At 35.3% G+C, this 20,213-nt stretch overlaps 2 protein-coding genes across 3 annotated transcripts; one reads left to right on the top strand and one right to left on the bottom strand.

The window, feature by feature from the left end:
- Positions 1-887: 887 nt before the first annotated feature.
- On the top strand, positions 888-5,982 carry LOC121326368 (interleukin-12 subunit alpha-like). 2 transcript variants are annotated; one of them, XM_041269624.1, is made up of 6 exons: positions 888-1,059; positions 1,321-1,439; positions 1,793-1,891; positions 2,212-2,247; positions 2,338-2,454; positions 3,130-5,982. In XM_041269624.1, the coding sequence occupies exons 1-6, from the start codon at positions 1,035-1,037 to the stop codon at positions 3,286-3,288; spliced, it is 555 nt and encodes a 184-aa protein (XP_041125558.1). In that variant the 5' UTR covers positions 888-1,034; the 3' UTR covers positions 3,289-5,982. The 2 variants fall into 2 exon arrangements, with proteins under 2 accessions (XP_041125558.1, XP_041125557.1); XM_041269623.1 differs by having other exon boundaries at positions 2,209-2,247.
- Positions 5,983-6,000: 18 nt separating this feature from the next.
- LOC121326367 (NACHT, LRR and PYD domains-containing protein 1b allele 2-like) lies at positions 6,001-14,110 on the bottom strand. The gene is made up of 15 exons (XM_041269622.1): positions 14,011-14,110; positions 12,208-12,261; positions 11,755-11,781; positions 11,296-11,331; positions 11,150-11,194; positions 10,960-11,003; positions 10,604-10,656; positions 10,288-10,505; positions 9,633-9,883; positions 8,739-8,873; positions 8,347-8,482; positions 8,101-8,154; positions 7,806-7,880; positions 7,101-7,385; positions 6,001-6,705 (listed from the first exon to the last, which is right to left on the bottom strand). The coding sequence occupies exons 1-15, from the start codon at positions 14,093-14,095 to the stop codon at positions 6,653-6,655; spliced, it is 1,551 nt and encodes a 516-aa protein (XP_041125556.1). The 5' UTR covers positions 14,096-14,110; the 3' UTR covers positions 6,001-6,652.
- Between the last annotated feature and the right edge of the window lie 6,103 nt (positions 14,111-20,213).

Genomic DNA, 20,213 nt, shown 5'->3' with positions numbered 1-20,213 from the left:
AGCACATGCTTCTAAACATTGCACCGTACACTAAAAATAATCAAATAAATTTAAAAAATACAGGTGCTAAATAGACGTTGTAAATGTGAAATTAAGATAGAATGTGCATTGTAACCTACTGCGTGTGTGCGCATCACAGAGATATCACTGCAGTAACAAGTAGGACTTGTTTAGAGGAACATTGGGATGACACTATTCACTTGTCAAAGCCAGTATTATGATAACTGTTGCAGCAGCAAACACGTTGATTTGATTGAGGACCGGCTAGCACAAACTTAGACTTTAACCTATATGCATTATGCAGTTGTTTCTTACTAGTTCCATGTCAGTGTATTTTCTTTGAACTATTTCATGTTATGCAGTTTTCCTTTATAAGTCTTTATGTGATTGACAAGGTTTTTCATATTCTTTATCAGGCTTCATTGATCACGAAACTGTTTTTGCAATGGTAAACTGTATGGGTTGCTTCTAATAAAAACGACCAAGTGCATTTTTAATTCTTTTTTTCTTTTCTTTTTTATAATTTCATCTTGTGAATCTGTGAAAAAAAAGCAAGTAATTGCAGGAAGTGGTAGCTTTATTTATTAGCGGTCATATTGCAAGACCACAATAATAATAATATAATGGTAAAGAATAAACACGTTTTTATGAATGGCCTTTCATAGAGCCGGAAAATCAACATACAAAAGCTAATAAAAAAAAAAACTTGTTTTTTTTCGGAGATTAAACATATCAGATTGTTCGTGTTTTAAACATCATCTGCATAATGGGCCTTATTCCAGTTTCAGTGGCTTCCACAGTCTCATTTAATGAACTGCTTTCTAATAAATTCAGGAAATTACGTCTGGTGAGAGTCTCGAAACTAAAGCGTGGTGTTTGTTGTTTTATTTTTTTGGATCAAGTCTTTCGGGAAAATCCCCCAATAAAAACATTTCCTTACGCTGGGCTCTAAACCCACTATATATTGGCTGCAGTAACGAAAGGATCTATATCCAGGACAGAGCTGGAAACGACAAAATACAGAAGTCTAAAACATGGCTGTGCGTTGCGTTAACATTTGTAAGTATTTCGGGATCTAATTGAGTATGTACTATATAGTATTGTTTTAAGAGGTGAGTCGCAGGATTTACTTAGTGTTTTACAAATTACCTAGACAGAGCTAGAATATACAAAACGTATATTTGACTACACGTTACTGTTTGTTATGCCTACATAAAATACTTTGTGAAATGCTATTGTCCACTATTGAAGAAGAGACAGATAGAGATTATATATTGATATAGTAAAACAAGATGTAACGCACTTCAATTTCTTCTACAGTTGTGGTTTCGTGGTTGCTGTTGGGGTGTGTTGGAAATCCTATTTTCAAACTTGATCTTGACAAGTGTATAGACTTCTCAAAAGAACTACTGGACAGTGTAAACGCAACTCTCAGCTCGGTAAGAATGTATTCATTTAAAACCAGTAAGCTAAGTATAGCATGTCCACGCTTAGATGCATTACAATATATATATATATATATATATATATATCTATATATATATATATATATATATATATATATATATATATATATATATATAGAAACATTTCCCAATATTTTCCAATATCCAGGTGCAAGAATTGATGACCATAGCAGCAAACAAGTTTGCATTTAGCTTAACACCTAAATACAATTTTGCTCTAACTTTAATTGTATTTCAAAGGGAGTCTTAAAATAGGCTGCTCTTATTGGTTAATGTGCGTTACTTCTACTAAATTAAAGTTAATGTAATGTGTATTTCATTTAAAGGACAAAATAAACGAAGGATTTAACTGCACATCTGATCTAATGAGTGATATTACAAAGGCTACGACGGTAATCGCTTGTGAGCCGCATTCTTCAAATAAGGTATGGAGAAATATATAGGGTTTGAGATGCTGAGATATACCAATGTATAGGCTACAACTTTCCACTCTTTACAGATCCAAATTAACATTAATGAATGACTAGCTTACCTAAATTAACTTTGCCCAGAATTAGTGCATGTCGGTCTGTGTGAATTCATCAGTATTTTGGAAAACAAATGTTGTTCTTGTCAAAACTAATTATGCCTTAGAAAACAAAAGTTTGTACCGAAGTAGTCTATTTAAGTTCTGATTATTATTATTATTATTATTATTATTATTATTATTATTATTATTATTATTATTATTATTATTATTTAGCAGGGTTGCACGAGGAAACGGGAAACTACATTTGATCAGGTAAGTTTTTATGTAGATTTCTATATTATATATCTACTTTGGACTTTATTTTCAAATGACTTTGTTTTAACTGCCGATGTCTTCCCATAGGAAACCTGCTTAAGAAATATCACGGAGGATTTATTGCAATACAAAGCCGAATTTTCTCAATACCATCTATCAGAACACCTGGACATGATGCTGTCTAAAATAGATGCTCTTATCGAGGTAAGGAGATCATGTTATACTTCCGAGTGCATTTGTGTTTTCTTAGGAAAGGGGCCTATGCAACAAGTTAGCGTTACCCAAAAAAAAAAACAACTTGTCAGGTAGCACAGCACACAGTAGAGTCGACAGTTAGCCAGGAAAAAGGCAGAATTCCAATTGCAATAAATATGTGTAAAAGTATGTAAAGGTTTGAATCTGTATGGGAATACCCTCTTGAGATGGGAATTAATTTTTTTCAAGCACGTGTTTTATAAAATATCCTACATACAGTTATTAAGCTGTGGTGACTGTTTTTTTTTTATTTATGTATTCCAGTCAATAGATTTTACTGTTGGTAACACGGTTTCAGTCACCAGTTTATGGAATTAAACACGAAACAGCCTACATTACATAAAAAAAAAAAAAAAAGCAACGCGTAAAACAGTATAATATCAGGCCGGTGGCTTTTAATATCTGTACTTGTAGGTTCGATTGTATTTAAATCTCAGGTAGCTCCCAGTCTGGTTTGAAACTGGTCTTACTGTAAATGTCCAGGAAGAAATAATGTATGTACTACTGGCTCGACTGATGTTTGATTCATGGTCGTCAACACATGTTTAAATGGCACATGTACAGTTTAGTCGGGCTACATGGCAACCTTACTCTACATTCATTATTATTGTTATTTGTTTCTAGGTTTTATCGTCATCGGATAGAAAAGAAACCTTTCGTCAAAACAGGGAGCTCACCTTTTCAGTCCGGATGAAACTGTGTGAGATCCTGCAGGCTTTCAGAGTGCGCACTGTAACCATCAACCGGGTCATGCATTACATTAAATTCCGCGCATCCCAGTGAACGTCTTTGGAGCGTGTTACATTTTTCAAGGATGCCTGATCCAGTGTATGACTTTTATTATACTTTAATTGTTATGTGTCAGCCACGTATAAGCTAGAAACATAAATCTGTGTCTAGGCAGAGATATTTTTTATATTATTTATTAAGAGATTTATGTGTTATGTGTATGCAATATAATGTAGGGTGTTTTGTAGTCTGTAACCTACTGTTAAAACGTGCTGTAAAATGATGGGGAAATGCAGGAATGTATCTAACAGACAATGTAATACTAACACTGAACAACAAAAGCATGTGGCTTCAGTCAGAAAACACAAATCATAGGATTTTATTTTATTTTATTTTATTTTTTTATTTTTTTTAAAGATTATTATACAGAAAGGAAATAATGGTTAGTTATACTGGCAACCTTGATATAACACAAATGTTATTTATTTATGTAATGTATTTATGGATAATTTATCAAATATATCAAATATTCATCTATCTTTGAATTTTTTGTGTGTTCCAAAATGTGGTCAACAAATCAATCGCTTCTATGTAAGGATGTTGCAACCAAGGTTTTTAGAGACGTATCCAACACGGTTGTGTAGGGTTAGCACAAATCCCCCAAAGGCAGCTACTGAGGATGTCACTTTTGAACCCTACAGTATTTACGAGACATTTAGTCAACCCATCTTAAAAACAAAATCCCATTTTATCCACATTAGTTTCTTCATGATAATTTTTATCATGTGTTTCTTATTGACCAAAAACATCAATACAGTATTATTTGAGTTTTACGGGTTAATTTTGTTGAATGTCATCTACTGTAGGTTTCTTTGGAATTGCCCCAGAACCCTTATGTGGATTAAACCCACCACCTAAAATTCTTGGGTAATTCGAAGTATGCCTCCCTGCCAATACACACCAGCCAATTCAACTTCAAAAAGAGCAGTCTGAGGTGTAAAAGACGGTGTGTTACTACATTTAGCTAATTCTGTTTACCACTTCCCAGCACCCCAACACCATTCAGGTGGTAGCCCACACAACTAAATGAATTAAACCATTTAGAATTCCCCTAGCTCCCCCATACAACATATACAGACCACAAATTCAAATCATTTTTGCTGGCTGACCCAATGTTTAGCTAGATCAAAACCCCAATATTTAGTTTTTTTTTTCAAATGCTGTTAAAGCTAGCTGCTGTGAGCACCTTGGGGAAAGATATCTATGCATGGGCTTTTTTTTTGACATGTTACTCAAGTCTTTTGTCAGCTGCTAAACGTTGATTCCTAACTGACTGGTTAAAAATACCACTCCCATCAGAAACTTCCTGAAATTACATTGGGTGGGTGCCATTGAACAAGGGATACAGAGATAGCAATCACATGGCATCAGTGTGGTTTCATTACATTACAAAGTTACCAACTCAACAAGATTTTCATGAGATACATTTCATCATTTCAGCTGTCCATGATTAAAACAAGTAATTTTTTTTTTTCAGTATTGGTCATGCAATAGTGAAAGGGCTCATATTAACTGGAAAACACTAATTAATTCTTAATAAGTAATAAGTGTTTATTACCATAACACTTTTATTGTCAGGGTCTTTATTAGCACATGCATTGATGCTGTTTAACAACTGTTAGATTATAGATACTGAAAGGCAATTTATCTTCACCTATGTGGTGTAAAGAAATCAGATTATAATTGATTTTAAAAAAATCAACACAACTCTAAATTAGCACTTAAAAGCCCCCATAAATGTCTGATTTTTAATTGCTGGTTTGGTACCATTATTGGGTGTACTTTCCCTGCTACAAAAATGAGCTTAATGGTCATTTGGGGTAAATAGATCTAGCGTGTCTTGTTAACATTGAAAGATTTTGAATGCACAATATGTAATGCAATAGTCACTGGGGATATGTTGTTTTACTATTTGGTGCGTTTATGCTTAATTAGATTAGTTATTAAACAGCAGGAGGATTCACTTAAAAAGAACATAGCCTTTTATCTGTGTAAAATATCTCCACAAGGTGCAATATAAAAGAAACTATTTACAAACATTAAAACTGGCAGGAAGTTAAAATAACAAAAACAGGTTTAAATGCAAAAAATCTATTTCAGACAGTAAGCAAGAATAACAAAAACAGTTTCATACAGAATTGTTTATTATCAAAAAGGAAGAATGTCGCCCATAAATCGATTCACTGAATCTTGATTAAGAACTCACTGTTGTCTGGGTTGGTCAGGTTCATTCTGTAGGGACAAAACTGGATGGAGGTGAATTAGGAAGGCCTACAGGAGTGTCAAACCGCTGCTTAGAATTTTAAACTAGCCCTCAACCCCGCAGATGGGACACATGCAGTAGCATCCATATCATAACCCTACAGTGGCAGCATATTTTTCAAGAAGCATGTAGGTAGAGCGAGTCGCAGTAGCATAGTGGTTTACTCAGCTATAACCCATCGGCACATGACCTTGCCTTGCCCAATAACCACACCTCTGTGATGAACTATCTTCCCAGCATCAAAACCTCACACTCCTTTGAGCTTTGTAAGAAGAATGAACCTTCCCATATGCCACAGGAGAGCTTGCTACTGGTGATCATGGGGTTTGGGATGGGGGAGCAGAAAGCCAGTTTATTGAAATACAGTACATTATTATTTTGAAATTATATATATATATATATATATATATATATATATATATATATATATATATATATATATATATATATATATATAAACAGCAACAATATCCTGCATTCATCTATGCTAATAGCTGCGTTCTTCACAAAGCTGCATAGTTTGCATGTTACCTGAAAATAAGTAAACCGTGCATTCTATCGATACAAATGTGGCCACTTAGTGGTTAGAAAACCATTAATTAGAACTGGCTAATAAACCTTTGCTGAAATCAGTTCTTTGATTGTCAATGTTACCAGCCCTTTTTTTGATTATTTACCAGTCATAAATGACCAAAACTTCCTGTACCTTCTCAACTCTTCTGTAGATCATCCCCTTGGAAAATAACAAATTCAAAACTTCAAAAAACTTCCCCGTCCAAGGTATTGGTTTGTTGCCATCAAAAAGAAAAGCAATGCTTTTGTCATGATGGAAGTTTTCACTCCTATCCCTCTATAAGTGTGGGGATAGTTCACAGCTCACAATGGTTCTCTTACTTGCAGTTCTGATGCATTTCATTCTTATGCTACTACACTGCATTACTTAAGCCCTAAATATTAGCAAGTCCCTTTAGGAGCTAGTGTAAAGTATATATTGCAAAAAGACAACTATGCTTAAACTGAATAAAGTGTATAAAAACAGTTCTTTTCCAATCAAAATGAATACATGATGTGCAGCTTGATTCTTCTCTTGTGTGCTCATAATGCCCCTGAGAATGTTAGTGGCTCCACTCCCATTTCATTCATCATGTCTGTAAAATATGTAAAATGTAGTTACTAAACACGCTTAAAATGCATGCTGTGCCATTTACTGATTGTTACAGTGCCTTCAGCTCTCTAAACAGCCAGCATGTATGCATCTGTCTTCAAACAGTTAAGATCTGGAACCATGATGCTACAGTGCTACATGTTATCATTTTGATTTAATGCTGTAAAATGTCTGGCACTAATTTTCTGCATGTATACTTATTATCTGAAGCACTATTAATAGGTATTTTATTGATAACTAAACTGATATGTAACTCTCTTACACAAACCTGTGAAAATAAAAAAAAAGTTCATTATTCTAGCCAATGTGTTAATGCTGGAATCAAAAACATGATAAAAGCACTAGCTACCAGAACATTATATGTTTGAAGCATTGTACCTTGAAGGAGCTGCTTTACAACAAATGGAACCTCTGGATCATGGAGGCTGCAGTAGAGGTCTTTTATCGTTGCATTGTCCTTTGCCTTCTTTTTCCATTTCAGAAGCATGTTAAACTTTTGCATCGCTAGGTCCTCTTTGTCTTCTTCTTGAATCTGATCGATATCATTCTTTGAGATATTCAGATAGCTGATGCCAAGCTGTTTCCATTCTTTACCAAAAGCCTTTGCAATTCTCATAAGCTGTTGCTCAGTAATACACAGGTTCTTGCTGGACCTTGATCCATCTGGAAAAAAACACACGATTAAAAGTGTTTCAGATAAAGAAGATTATGGCCCTGTTTTCACTCTGACCATTTGTTTAGGCATGCGCCCGAAGAACCTGCTACTCAATGCACAGATTTTTTTCATTTTCTGTCCAATGCAGAGTCCTCTTAGCGCACTGTATAGGGTGCAATACATCATGGTATTGAGCATATACTATCAGAGCATCCCTGTCATTCAGGGATGAAGTCATCTTGATTACATCTAGGGATGAAGACACCATGACTGCATCCAGGGATAAAGATACCCTAGCCTCATATCAACATTTAAAGTGAGTGGATAATTCTGAATCGGATTCCCATTATCAGAGGTGAACACTATTGTTCATCCTTTAAAAGGAACCATAATCCTGAATTGCCAGTCGAGACAAAAAGCAACAATACCTGTTGTGTCAGCATATCTGAATTTCTTATTGTCGTTTTCCTCTTCACTGCTGCTTGATCTATTTCTCTTAATCCCTGTGGAAGATCAGAGATTTACATTTCAGATCTCAAACTGTTCCAAATCTTTGCAATTAAAATGTCAATTAGTTTGTTGCTTATATTATACTGTTAAATGTTTTTTTTGTTTGTTTTGTTTTGTTTTTTTTATTCCTTTTAGGAAACACATCTTTGCACTTTCAACTATAACAGTACATTACTGATGCGTTTCCAACTGACTTAGTTCTACAAGACTCACCATTTTCTGCTCTTTTGACAGCTGGTTCTTTAAAATTGCTTGTATTCCAATCACCTGTCAGGAAATAAAACACAGTTACAAGCTTAAAGTGCCACAACTCAAATGAGATTTACTTACATCAGCTGTAACTGCAAAACACTCAATAAAATACTAAGTCAAGCAGACACACGTTTTGTGTACCCTGAAGAAAACACTAGCCACACAGTTTGTCTACTTCAGTCTTTAAATAAATAAAATCAAACCTACATTCTCGTAGTGTTGTAGTCCAGACAGTCAGATTGGAGTCGGCTTCTATCAGTGACAGTTTAAATGGGACTGGCTGTTCAAAATAAACCTCAAAGTAGCCTTTAAATTTGACTGCATCTAATGTGAACCCTATTTCCTGCAAAAACAAAAACTGGAATGTGACTAGCTGCTACATTCTGGTGCTGTAATTCATTTACTGGTAATTATACTAACAATAAATCAGGCTTTGCAACAACAACAAAAAAAACTGAAAACAAACAGACAGAGGTTTGGATGAAATAAATACATTAATTAATTGAATAAAAAATGCCAAAAAATTGTGATCCCCTGAATTAAAATGACCCAGATAAATAAAGGAACGCTGTGTTTCTGATACGCTGTGAAAACCATACCTCGGGTGTTATGTCGGCTTCTGGATCACTGATTAGTTTGTATTTCTTTTTTTCCTCCAGCAGTTTCTGACAGGTAGGAGGCTTATCAATTTTGATGTATTTTTTATTTGACTGCCTGACATCTTTATATATATCCTAAAAGGCAAGACAAAAGGATTATACTCAGAAACGATTTTCTGCAGCTAGACTGTCCTGGACACACCTTGAATTCAGGGCTGGGTCAAGTTTTTCAGAGAATAGCAATGATGATCACAGTGGCTGTCTGTACTGAATATCTATATTTGTAAATGTTACTGTTCCCAAATGCTGTCATTAATAAAACTTGAGATTCTGTGAAGTACCATTTTTAGGCACTGCATTGTTTCTGTGGTCACAAACTTCCCGTTGTGAGCTTTTACTGTAACTGTAAACAGGAAAGAACCAAAACCACTGTTACCCTTTGAAACTGCATGTTCTGAAATCATGTCTGCTTTGGTTTCAATGACCAAGGAGGTTAATCCCCCAAGAGATAGATCCCTGCCTGGGGATATACTGGAGACAGGTGTACATATATACGTATGTACATATTGCTGTACGAGTGTTTTGAATAGATGTAGACAACCGTTTGATCAGGATCTTACTGAGTTATACTTTTTCTGCACACGTTATTCGACGTTTTACAAGAACTGTCTGCTTACATCATGAAGAGTTTACATATGAATATGTCACTAGGATTTAAGTTTAGCTGGAAAGTTCTTTCGGTTTGATCCAGGTTCCAGTAAACTTATACAGCTTAATCTTTCCAGCGATGGTAAATAATTCATTTTTGCTGAATACTACGCAGTATTGGCTTGAGAATGTGATAAAAAAAATTGAAAAACAACTTTTCAACTTCTGCTATTGATCATTGCTTACCCTGATATCTGAGTTGTTGTTTGTTGCTAAATATACACGAAATGATGCAGAGGGGTGACTGTCTAACACTTTGTATAGAAGAACCACGCCATGATGTTCTAGGTGTTGTGATGTCTGAACAACGGGACCCACAGGAGACAGAGAAGTGACACTCCATTTAATATGGGAAGCAGAGTGATCAGAGGAGGATTCTATTACAGGGGCATTGTCCTTAATGTGCAGAACTCCAAACTTCATGTCACTTTCATGATCTGTAAAGAAAAGGCCTGTCATCACCATAGCAACAAATCAGTCACAACAAACAGAGAACTGATGATAAAATAGTAGAAGGATGACAAGCAACAATGAATAGATCTGTAATAAACAACATACTCTCCATGTGACAGTTAAGGCCTCCAGTAGTTAAATTACAAAACAAGGTATGGCATAAGAAAATGACATTATTTTATAATGCACACATTCAAAGAGTATAGTTTAATGAATATTGTAAAACGTACCATCTCGATTATATTAACAGCTTTAATGCCTAGTTCTGAATGCTAGTCATAGTTTAGACTGCTTCTTTAATTAAAGTAGGACTATGGGTCGGGATATTGGTTTCAAAAGCAAGCACATCACTGGTTGCCATTATAAAAAGTGCATCAAACGTCCTTACCACCCAAGCAGAGTGAATGGGGAAAGTGGATGGCTTTGAGAATGGTGGGGTCACATTCCACGTCAAATATTGGACCAACCAACTTCCATGGTTCTTTCAAATACGTTCCGTACTTGCTCCAGGACAGTGTTGCATACGTGATTTTAACCTTCTCTGAAACTTCAAACATCAAACCCGTGACTGAACACTGGTAGGAGCCTTCGTTATCCAGTGTTAAGCTAAAGTAAGAAACAGAAAGGAAAATTGAAATCGATCTGAAGTTTTGCATTATTGGTAATACTGATTGAATTCCAAGAATTCATGCATCTGTACTCACAGTAATCGTCCCTTTGATATATTTCTTGGAGTTACTTGCTCGTAGGATTGATTCTGAGGAATTTATCAAAAAAAAGCCCAATTACACTCATGCTTTCCTAAATATGCATGTTCTTCTTTTATTTTTAATACATAATAGTACCTTTTTTTCAATTGTTATAACTAATAATTGTGACCAATTATACCATTTTAACTGTCTGGTATAAGAAAGAACTCAACGCTGCGTAAAGACGGTAGTGGCATCTTTGTTACATTAGTTACACAACAGTGTGCTGAATATTGATAGAACTGTGTTAAACTGTAGAAATAATTCACCTTGGTAAGCTGACTTGATCATGGTAAATATAAATATATTACCTGCCTGGTCTTGCATTTTTCACAGGTAGGCTTAATATAAAAGTCTGCCAAAGAAAGAGTGCATACATTATTTACAGTAAAATTAAAATGGATACACATTTGCTCTGTCCAGTGCATTATTTTGTATTTTCCTAACTACAGCTAAAAGTTCATTTGAGAATCGGGTCCTGCACCAGTGTTATACATGTACCTGATTTTGGAGTAGGTAACTCAGTTTCTCCATATGCACTGTGCTCTGCAAAACAAAAGTTGTTCTTTAAATGATCACATTTTCAGGTCTATAAAGTTAAAATGTGTGTCCAAGTGTATGATTTTATTTGTATAAGGGTTTCTTACCAGAGTTTAAATGTCGCACATTTGTTTCTTCTTTTTCTATTAAAAGAAATGGCAGTACGTTATGCACTTCTCCCAGTGTGCAGCAAGCAGAGATTCACTCTATCTGTTATCACTTGACATTAAAGGAGTGCTAATCAATGCTTTCAGTGTATCTTCTGTTTATACTTTAGTAAGGTAACCAGGTAGATCAGGTAACAAGAAGCAATAGTATGGTATTTGAACAATCCTATTAACAAAAAGGGAACCAGTGGGATGAGTGATAACATCGTCAGCATTATTGAGCTCAGAAAGTTCATTTTAAATATTTGGTTACTGTGCGAAATCTGCAAATGACAAAAAATAAGTAGCGACCACTGGGGAAAAGAAAATCAAGCAGTGGCACTACAGGATATCAAAAACATATTTAGAAATTCAGAAAGGCGTATTGCAAATGAAAGATTTAAAAATATATATATTTACCCGATTCATTCTCAGCTACACTTTCATCTGTATAATGACATAAAAATGTTGTATTATAAATACCGCACTTAAAAAAAAAAAAAAAAAAAAAAATAAAAAAATAGATGATGGCTGATTAGTGCCTCCTAGAACATTTCATAACAATTACAATATTAATTCTACACAGTCCTCTTCATAGCAAAAGCCATAAAGTTTAAAGAACACGAATCTAACCAAAAAGATACGGATTATAAAAAAAAGTTCTGTTCAAGCAAACAGGTTTTTAAAAAGATTAAACAGCAGACACAGGTCTAGTATCTCTGATCTTAAATAATAATTACTTAAGCTACCGGCAGAAAAGCAAGCAGACTGCAGAAAGCTTTGGAAAGAGGTATCATGGAAGTGCAGAGGGTAGAGTAGAACATAAGACGTACAACAAAGCTCTGACATAACTAAATGTATATATGCCTTTACCAGAATCTTCATCTTCTGAGCTCTCTTCTGTGGAAGCTTCACTCTCTGTGTGGGCTACGGAGAAGAAAACAAATTAATGGATAGTAATGTTGGCTGTTAAATGTCTATATCGTAACATTTTTCTACAAATGGATGACCATCACATGACTGAATAACTTGTTATGCAAAACACATCTACGATACATAGAAGACGCATTTCCCTGATGGAAGTTGAAGATATTGTTCTTGATGAGTGATACTTGAGGATGGCTTAAAATTGACACACAGCATGAACATAACTGGAATCCAGCTCCAAAAAGCAAGCAGCACTAATTTAAAAGGTCAACTAGAAGATCTAATGTCAGTCAGCGACACTCTTCAAATACCAACTGCAATTACCTTTATAGCGACATTTGTTACAAGTGTGGTTACCCACATATTTGGTGGAAACTGGCAGAAAGGTATTGGAAAGGAGTGTACAAGGAGTGCCACCAGTACAGTACTTATTTATTGAAAACCAAGTATAAATCAAGGAAAAGCACTGTCCAGATTTCAGATGTGGATTTCTATTTCTCTCTTGTTACTTTTCACTGAGTCTTCTTTTTTAAGGGTTTCTTCTAACTGCACAGGTTCACTTTTTGCTTCTGTCGTGCAGAAGATGCCTCCTGTACATTCAGAGCAATGCTGTTCTGAGCAATATGTCCCACGCAGCATGCTCTTGTTAGGTCACCTGTGCAGATGTTCAGAGGAGAGGAAGGTTTGCTTTGCAGTCTTCCTTCTGTCCTGACACATTCTTGCTGCTCCTTTAGTCTGTCCCTCAGTGGCCTCTCTGTTTCATCGATTTATTCTACACCAATTCCACAGCTAATGCGCCAGTGTTCTGCTTTGGTTCCCAAAGGAGTATGGGGTCTTTGCACAGTCAAAATGAATATCTCTAATGCAGAATTAGGCCCTTGGTCTTCACTGTCATGTCTAGGCTATGGGAGATCCTTTTTTTTTAAAACTATGTTCTGGTTTGTCAGACCCAAATTCCCAGTGTATATAGTACAAGTCCTCTACTTTAGGGATAGGATCTGTAAATAATAATTAAATAATAAATCTATACTACAGTCAAATAACATAATCACATTCCTGTTGGAAAAAAAGGCTGGCTGTTTGAGAGAAATTTAAAATAAATCATATTTGTTATAAACAGACACACACCAGTATAAGCATAACATTTTGTGACTTATATATGAACATTCTTTCTATATTCCCATTTACCTTGGAATTTTTTTTTTTTTTTTTTTAGGAAAATGTATTGTATGCGAGTGTGGTCATACAATTTTTTTGTAATTGTATTTTAGACATTGGGAGATTTTTTCGTACGTCAAGAAATTTCTTTTCTGCATGTTTAATAATATAAACTGCCCTTCTCTGATGTGATGTCACAAACAAGTTCCCTGTTTTTGGTACTGTGTAAATGAGAGCTGGGAACATGAAAAGAAAAATGTTCACACACTGACATCTAGTGGACACAGCGAGACAGTTCTGACAACATGGAATTTATTTGAAAGCCCCCGGAGTTGTTGAACTAAAGACTCATCAGGTAACTTCTGATTTGCCAAGGAACTAATACGTAACTATAATAATATCATGAAGAAGAGTATACATTTGGAGGAGCTTTGCCTAAGAGCCTTTTTTATTCATTATCATATGATAATACGTGTGCATTGTGTTATACCCAATATTTTATCACAGGATAACAAGATTCAAGATGTTATATGACCCTATCAAACAGGTAAGCTCTGTGTTTTAGGGCAGAATTATTTCCGTTAATCTTACCTTTTTGCTCCGAAGGGGAGACATCGCCACTAAAAAAAAACAAAATAAAAAAAAGTTTTGCAATTGAAAGTGACATAATGTGCATCTATATGCAAATTAGCACACTGAAGTATGGGAAGTCACTGGGTTGAGCAACTGAAAATGCGGGTGACATGGCAATGTTTCCACGTTTGGGAACACAACCATCTATGAAAGAATAATTCACAAAGGTTAACCATGTTATCCTACATGCAGTGTCCTGTGACTTCAGCTGTAAACATGGCAGAATTCCAACAGGCCAGTGGAAACATGGTTGAGATTGAGATTGAAACACCTGTGGACCAAATCACCAAGGAAGAGTTCCCAGTAGATGTGCGGAAATTCATTCAATTAGAATTTGATATGCATCCAAAAACAACAGTGTTTTTTTTTTTTTTTTTTTTTTCCCGCCTGTAACATTTGTTTGCTTCCTGTGAGCAATCCCTCTGGAAAACATTAGCACAGACTGGCCCGCAATGAACAATAGGACGTGAAAAGCTACAGTCTTGTCTTGTCCTCTTTCCCCAATAAGACGATTTAGCCCAGAAGGGACACATTTACCATTTAGCACACAAGCACTGTAAATTGTTTCTTGATTTGTGTTTTAAATACAAATGAAATGTAATATCAGGACATATGATAATATTTGGGAAAGGGGCTTAATTCCACCTCCCAAAAGCCCTGAATCAACTAGTGGTTGTTAAAAAGACCAGTTTCTGTGCATTAGCCACACACATCACCACTAAACCACAGTGTGAACCTTCCCAGGGTGGCAGGTGGCCTTTTGTGCTGCTCTGAGTTATCTGAATTGAAGGTACGTGGGGAAGTTTTTATTACTGTATGTATGTGCAAAAACATATCCAGTTTTCACTCTACAAAGTCTAAAGAGATTGACAAACAGCAATGAATATCAGATTATGATTATGATCGATCACTCAAGTCGAGATAATGTGGTTTATGCATAAAGGTCTTGAAAACCACAGAAACCAGCACAGTATTGACTCAGGTGTCAAGATTCCTGTAGGGTTTGATTTGGGAAGTTTCTTTTAACATCAGTGTCTTGTTATAGTATTACTTGCTCAAATGTAATGTAAAGGGCATTCACTGTAGAGACATGGTTCACCACAATGCAGTGAAACTGAAGAGTGATTCAATCCTATTATTCATATACAGCTCAGGTATTTTACTGTAAACCAGTGCATACAAGGCCCAGTTAAAAGAGTAAGCATGTTTTCAAGTAAATCATGTGCAACTCACAAGCTTTTTAAACTGACTGAATTTTCCATAAAAAGGCAACTTTTCAAATAATGCTGGAAGATAAGCATCTGAATAATTTGACAGAAAATATATACTGTGGGTTTCGTAACTTTGTTGAACTTTGGTTCATATTGCATCAATACACTCTCAGGCTATTGTCAGTGCTTCAAATTATATACACCACAACTGCTGATGTTGTAAAGACTGCATGCGTTGTACATGTTGTACATATTGTTCATAGTTATCTAGTTATGCTCTTATATAGAGAAAGGGTCGCTTGTGTGACGATCGTGATCAATAGAAGCAATGCTGTATCTAGAAGCTAAATCAAAGAGGTGGTCAAGTCACTAATGTACCACCAATATTTCTTTTTAAACCAACTGAAATCTCTCTATTAAAGTCTTCCTCAGCCCATGTTCGGTTGTGCTGTATAACTTCAATGAGGATTGTACACCAGTCCTACAATGCAATAATAAATCCACAGAACCCCAAGTTTTTTTTTTCTTCTCTTGAGTACTGTTAAATTAAATACATACAAATAAAAAAGGCAAATGAAATTCATCACAACAAATTAGAAGATAAAATATGCATAAAAACTGAAATGAGCGATTGAGGTCTTGGCCTGTCACATGCAGTACTACTAGTATAACACAGAGCCAAGTGGGGAAATCCCTCCAGTACCTCGCAGGCCTAATGAAACTGACAAATCAAACGAATTGACAAGAAGTACATCACCGGAAGACTGCAGGTGCAATGTGCTTACAGATCTTCTCCATAATGAAGAGAGAAAAGGTTCTAGTGAAGTTATTTGTAACTTACTGCTGGATGTGCGTGAATTGCATTCAGTGTTCGAATGCCCCTGATGCTAAACAGCTCTGAAGCAGAGTACATGTATAAAGTTAGTTCATGACTCAATTCACTTGTACCTGTGGGTCAAAAAATCTTTCACAGACATACATTAGACACACACAGGGTTTCAGCTATTTGTAAAACTCTTAACTTGCAGAACTGTTAACAGAAAATGTAGCATATGCATAAAAAAGCCATTTAAAGCCTTCAGCAAACAAATTGAGCTGACCACAAACATGTAAACATAAGCAAGATTTTATTACTGAAAAACAGAATAAACTATAAAACATAGTGAAGCCCTTTTAATTAGGAGTACAGTAATTACACGTCTAGTACTATGTAAATACTTAGGCATTACTATTCTACTAGAATGTGATATGCACCACGTTGAAAAAAGGGAATCAGCCATATATTGATGTGATATCTACAAAAGTGGCCAAGTAAAAAAAGGACTTTGGTTAAGTGGCCTCTTCTAAATCTACTGTAATTATTATTATTATTATTATTATTATTATTATTATTATTATTATTATTATTATTATTATTATTATTACACAAAAAAAACATTTTGTTAAATTAGACTTGTTGATAATATGCTTTTTTAATTGAATTAGCTTTTCAGGTTGTTTCTATTCTATTTATTGCTGTTGTTGTATAACAATCTTTCTCAGCTTGACTAAAAATTTACTAAAGGTGCTAAATTAGCAGACGAAAATCAAAGACTTATTACCGTGCAAACACATAGCAATTCAATTGCATTTTATTTAGTCATCCTTTCCAATATAGTTTCATGCATTTTCAATATGGTCCTAAATAATGAGCTACTTAAAAGAAAAAAAAATTAGTGTTCCCATATATTTAATGTGTGTGCTACATCTAGATTCTAGTCCTCATTAAACATGCCAGCGTGTTGAAATTTGCTTTATTATTTCCTCATCTGAATCTTTTTATAGAGCTATAATGTTTATGTTTAATATTCTGCTTTCATGGAAAAACCAGTCAAACAGGTTTAACACAGTATTGCAACCCTTTAGAGAACTAGCGAGGCTCCAGACTCCATTCAATAGACCCTGCAGCGTGCAAAATACAATACAATTACAACAACAATGAAGTCCTCAAAAAAAAAAAAAAAAAAAAAAAAAACGGATGCAGCTCTATCTCCAGTTGGTATATGATTCATAAACGCTCAATAGTCAGACACCGTGTGAAAAAAAAAAAAACTCTGATGGTGGATCACTTATTTATGTAACTCAGTCCACAAAAAATGAAGAAAAAAAAAATTAGGTTAAGGAAGACATTTTAATCTAAAATACATTATCTAGTGAAGTCTTCTTACTATGACCATCCAAGGAACTGCTTAACAGTGGTTTTGTATGGTGCTGATTTAACATGGGAAAGACACACAGGGATCTGTCAGAGTGGTATTTTAAACAGCTGTTCCTTCTACAGTAGTGGTCTTTGATACAGCTTTGCCTGCTAGAGTTCGGACAGCACAAGGAAATAATAACCCCTGCTAAACATCACTGAACATCAATTTTATGGTAAGGTTTATTTATTTATTTATTTATTTATTTTCAGTACACATTGTACTATTTGCATCATGATCCCTGTTGCTAAGGTAACTTTATCTCTGGGTCCTGTACAGGAATACAGCTGCTGCTGGCACCGGCCTTTATTTGCAAGTTAAAGCTGATTTTAGCTGCAGGCTGAGTGTGAACACAACAGGAAATCTCTTTCTGAAAAACAGTAACTCTAACGGCCAAATGCAGCAGACATTCCTGCCTAGATCACAATACGAACTTCCTGAAAGACTTACAGGGCTCACGCACATCCAAGTTCGTGGTATTTTTCAGATGTCTGCTAATTACTGAATAATTATCTGTATCACAAAGGCACGCTTGTGTACATGAATGTAACTGTTTCTGTTCATTGTCTGAAATAATCGAATCATTTAAAACGTGTCACATTGTGTCAGAAGACTAATTGGCGTCACTGGTCAAAGCCCGGGCAAGAAATCTTGAGTCACAGTATAGTACAGGTGACACACTGTCAAATGTAACAACAGAAACGATACTATAACATTCAGCGTATGTAGCTAGAAGCATGGTTGGGATAGTTAAACAAAGACTTACATCTAGATAGATTAGCAATGGCCGACTAGCGAAGAATAAAAAAGGGAAGCATGGCGCCTTTAACAGGTTTCAAATTCGCGCTTCTCTAAGCAAATAAAACGCACAGTAAGTTTTATAATTATTTAATGTGGTCTTTCTGCATAACAAAACTAGCAGGTCTACATGCAGAGCAAATTGATCATCACCGTTCATGGTAAAACGTTACAGTATATACCGATCGTCCCTGTTTATTTCCTAGGAGGATCCTACGTATATATATTATATATATATATATTTATATTATATAATATATTACTTACTTCAAGTCACGCTTTGAATGGAATGAAGTTGTGAAAGTCCTAGGAGTGGTCGAACCTACAGACGTTTTGGTAAAAATCACATCGAAAGTGAAGACACACAACAATTAAAAAATTTATATACCAAAAATTGCTGAACCGAACATATTGACACACACGAACGTACTGTGCGTGTGCGATATTCTTCGGCGGTAAACTCTGCATGTTGCTGCAATACCGCACACCTGCAGAAGCCAACGCCACTCTGCAGAGGAGCACTTTCAATACAATGAGTGAACAGTCAGAGCTGTAACTCGTGTTTATTCTCAGTGCGCACGTGTATTACCTCCAAAAATAATATACAAATATACCAGCGTCCTTTCAGGTGCAATAAACAATATATAAAATAGCTTGTGCAAAATCCGAAATCTTGCAGGGTGGAAAAACAGTTGTACTTCAGGTGCATGGAAACACCAAATATGTGAACTAATTTAACAGAAATTGATTTAAAAAAAAAAAAAATCTTTCTCATATTTCGTGGACAGTAAACCGGCACACTTTGTGTGGGATAGTATTGTAGTAGAAATCCCGCCCAGCCCCCTTTACTTCCTTATATTTAATCAAAAAATAGTAACATTTCTTTCGCTTTCACCAAACCAGGAAGGAAGAGTAAAAAGTAAATCCTGACTATCTATGCATGGCATTGTACAAAATATTGTTCCAGTCCAGAATAGAGAACACGAGGAATTATTACTATGTATATATAATTGTTGATTTGTGCCATGTTTACCATCAACGGCGGTTACGTCATCTTGCACTCAGTAGATGGTGTCTCTCAACCCTAGATCATGTTTCAGACACAAAATGATTCACCGTGCAGGGCAAGCATACAACCCCTGTTCTCTGTTGCATTTCAATGAATTATATATTATATATATATATATATATATATATATATATATATATATATATATATATATATATATATATATATTCTAAAATGCACTTGCCTTATTGTCGTATAACTAGTCCCACTAACCAAGGCACATAGAAAACCCCAAACCAAAGATTGACGCCATATTTGGGGAAAAACGAACTATTAAGGTCGATGTCATAATGACGCCAAAAGAATGACGTATAGCCAGTGGGGTGGTGTACACCCACACATTATGGGCACCTAATTATTTTAGTAAGCCTTAACATGACACTTCCCTGATATAGAAAGAAACATACAGAATATATTTTTTTTTTTTTTTTTTTTTCTTGAGTCAGCATTATAGTGTCTTGAAACAACTATGCCAGTTTAGTCCAGCACGTTTTGGTCATTTGAATTTCAAACAAGGGCTCTTGCTGCTGTATCTGCGGTATTGATAATAGGGTTTCACTCTCAAATGTCCCACCACAGTTGGTATCCTGCAGGCATGCTAAACTTAGATCTAAACTCAAATTGCAATCCGCAATCTCCCAGGACTCGTGGTAAACATTTGAGAGATCAGTTTCCTCATTATTTATGTGCTTTTCAGTTACAAGCATTAGTGATGGGAACACAGTGGGTCTTGACTAGACACACTGCTCAAGAGCGAACTGTATTTGTAGCGGTTACACTGACGAGTGCTTTGTTGTCAGTAAATAAATAACTACTGTACTAAGATTAGGAGATGGCTATTACTAT

Source organism: Polyodon spathula, chromosome 14 (assembly GCF_017654505.1).
Source record: "Polyodon spathula isolate WHYD16114869_AA chromosome 14, ASM1765450v1, whole genome shotgun sequence".
NCBI lineage: Eukaryota > Metazoa > Chordata > Actinopteri > Acipenseriformes > Polyodontidae > Polyodon > Polyodon spathula.
The sequence above is the reverse complement of the archived record's forward strand: the minus strand, read 5'-3'. Positions and strand labels throughout refer to the sequence as shown.

Excerpts from the sequence above, each read along its gene's own strand:
- LOC121326367 (XM_041269622.1), bottom strand. The coding sequence starts at position 14,095 with ATGCACATTATGTCACTTTCAATTGCAAAACTTTTTTTTATTTTGTTT. Across the intron at positions 10,657-10,959 it reads AAAAATGCAAGACCAGGCAG|AATCAATCCTACGAGCAAGT; the intron begins GTAATATATTTA and ends TAAATTCCTCAG. Across the intron at positions 7,881-8,100 it reads TGTCAAAAGAGCAGAAAATG|GGATTAAGAGAAATAGATCA; the intron begins GTGAGTCTTGTA and ends GATCTTCCACAG.
- LOC121326368 (XM_041269623.1), top strand. The coding sequence starts at position 1,035 with ATGGCTGTGCGTTGCGTTAACATTT. Across the intron at positions 1,060-1,320 it reads TGTGCGTTGCGTTAACATTT|TTGTGGTTTCGTGGTTGCTG; the intron begins GTAAGTATTTCG and ends TTTCTTCTACAG. Across the intron at positions 2,248-2,337 it reads GGGAAACTACATTTGATCAG|GAAACCTGCTTAAGAAATAT; the intron begins GTAAGTTTTTAT and ends GTCTTCCCATAG.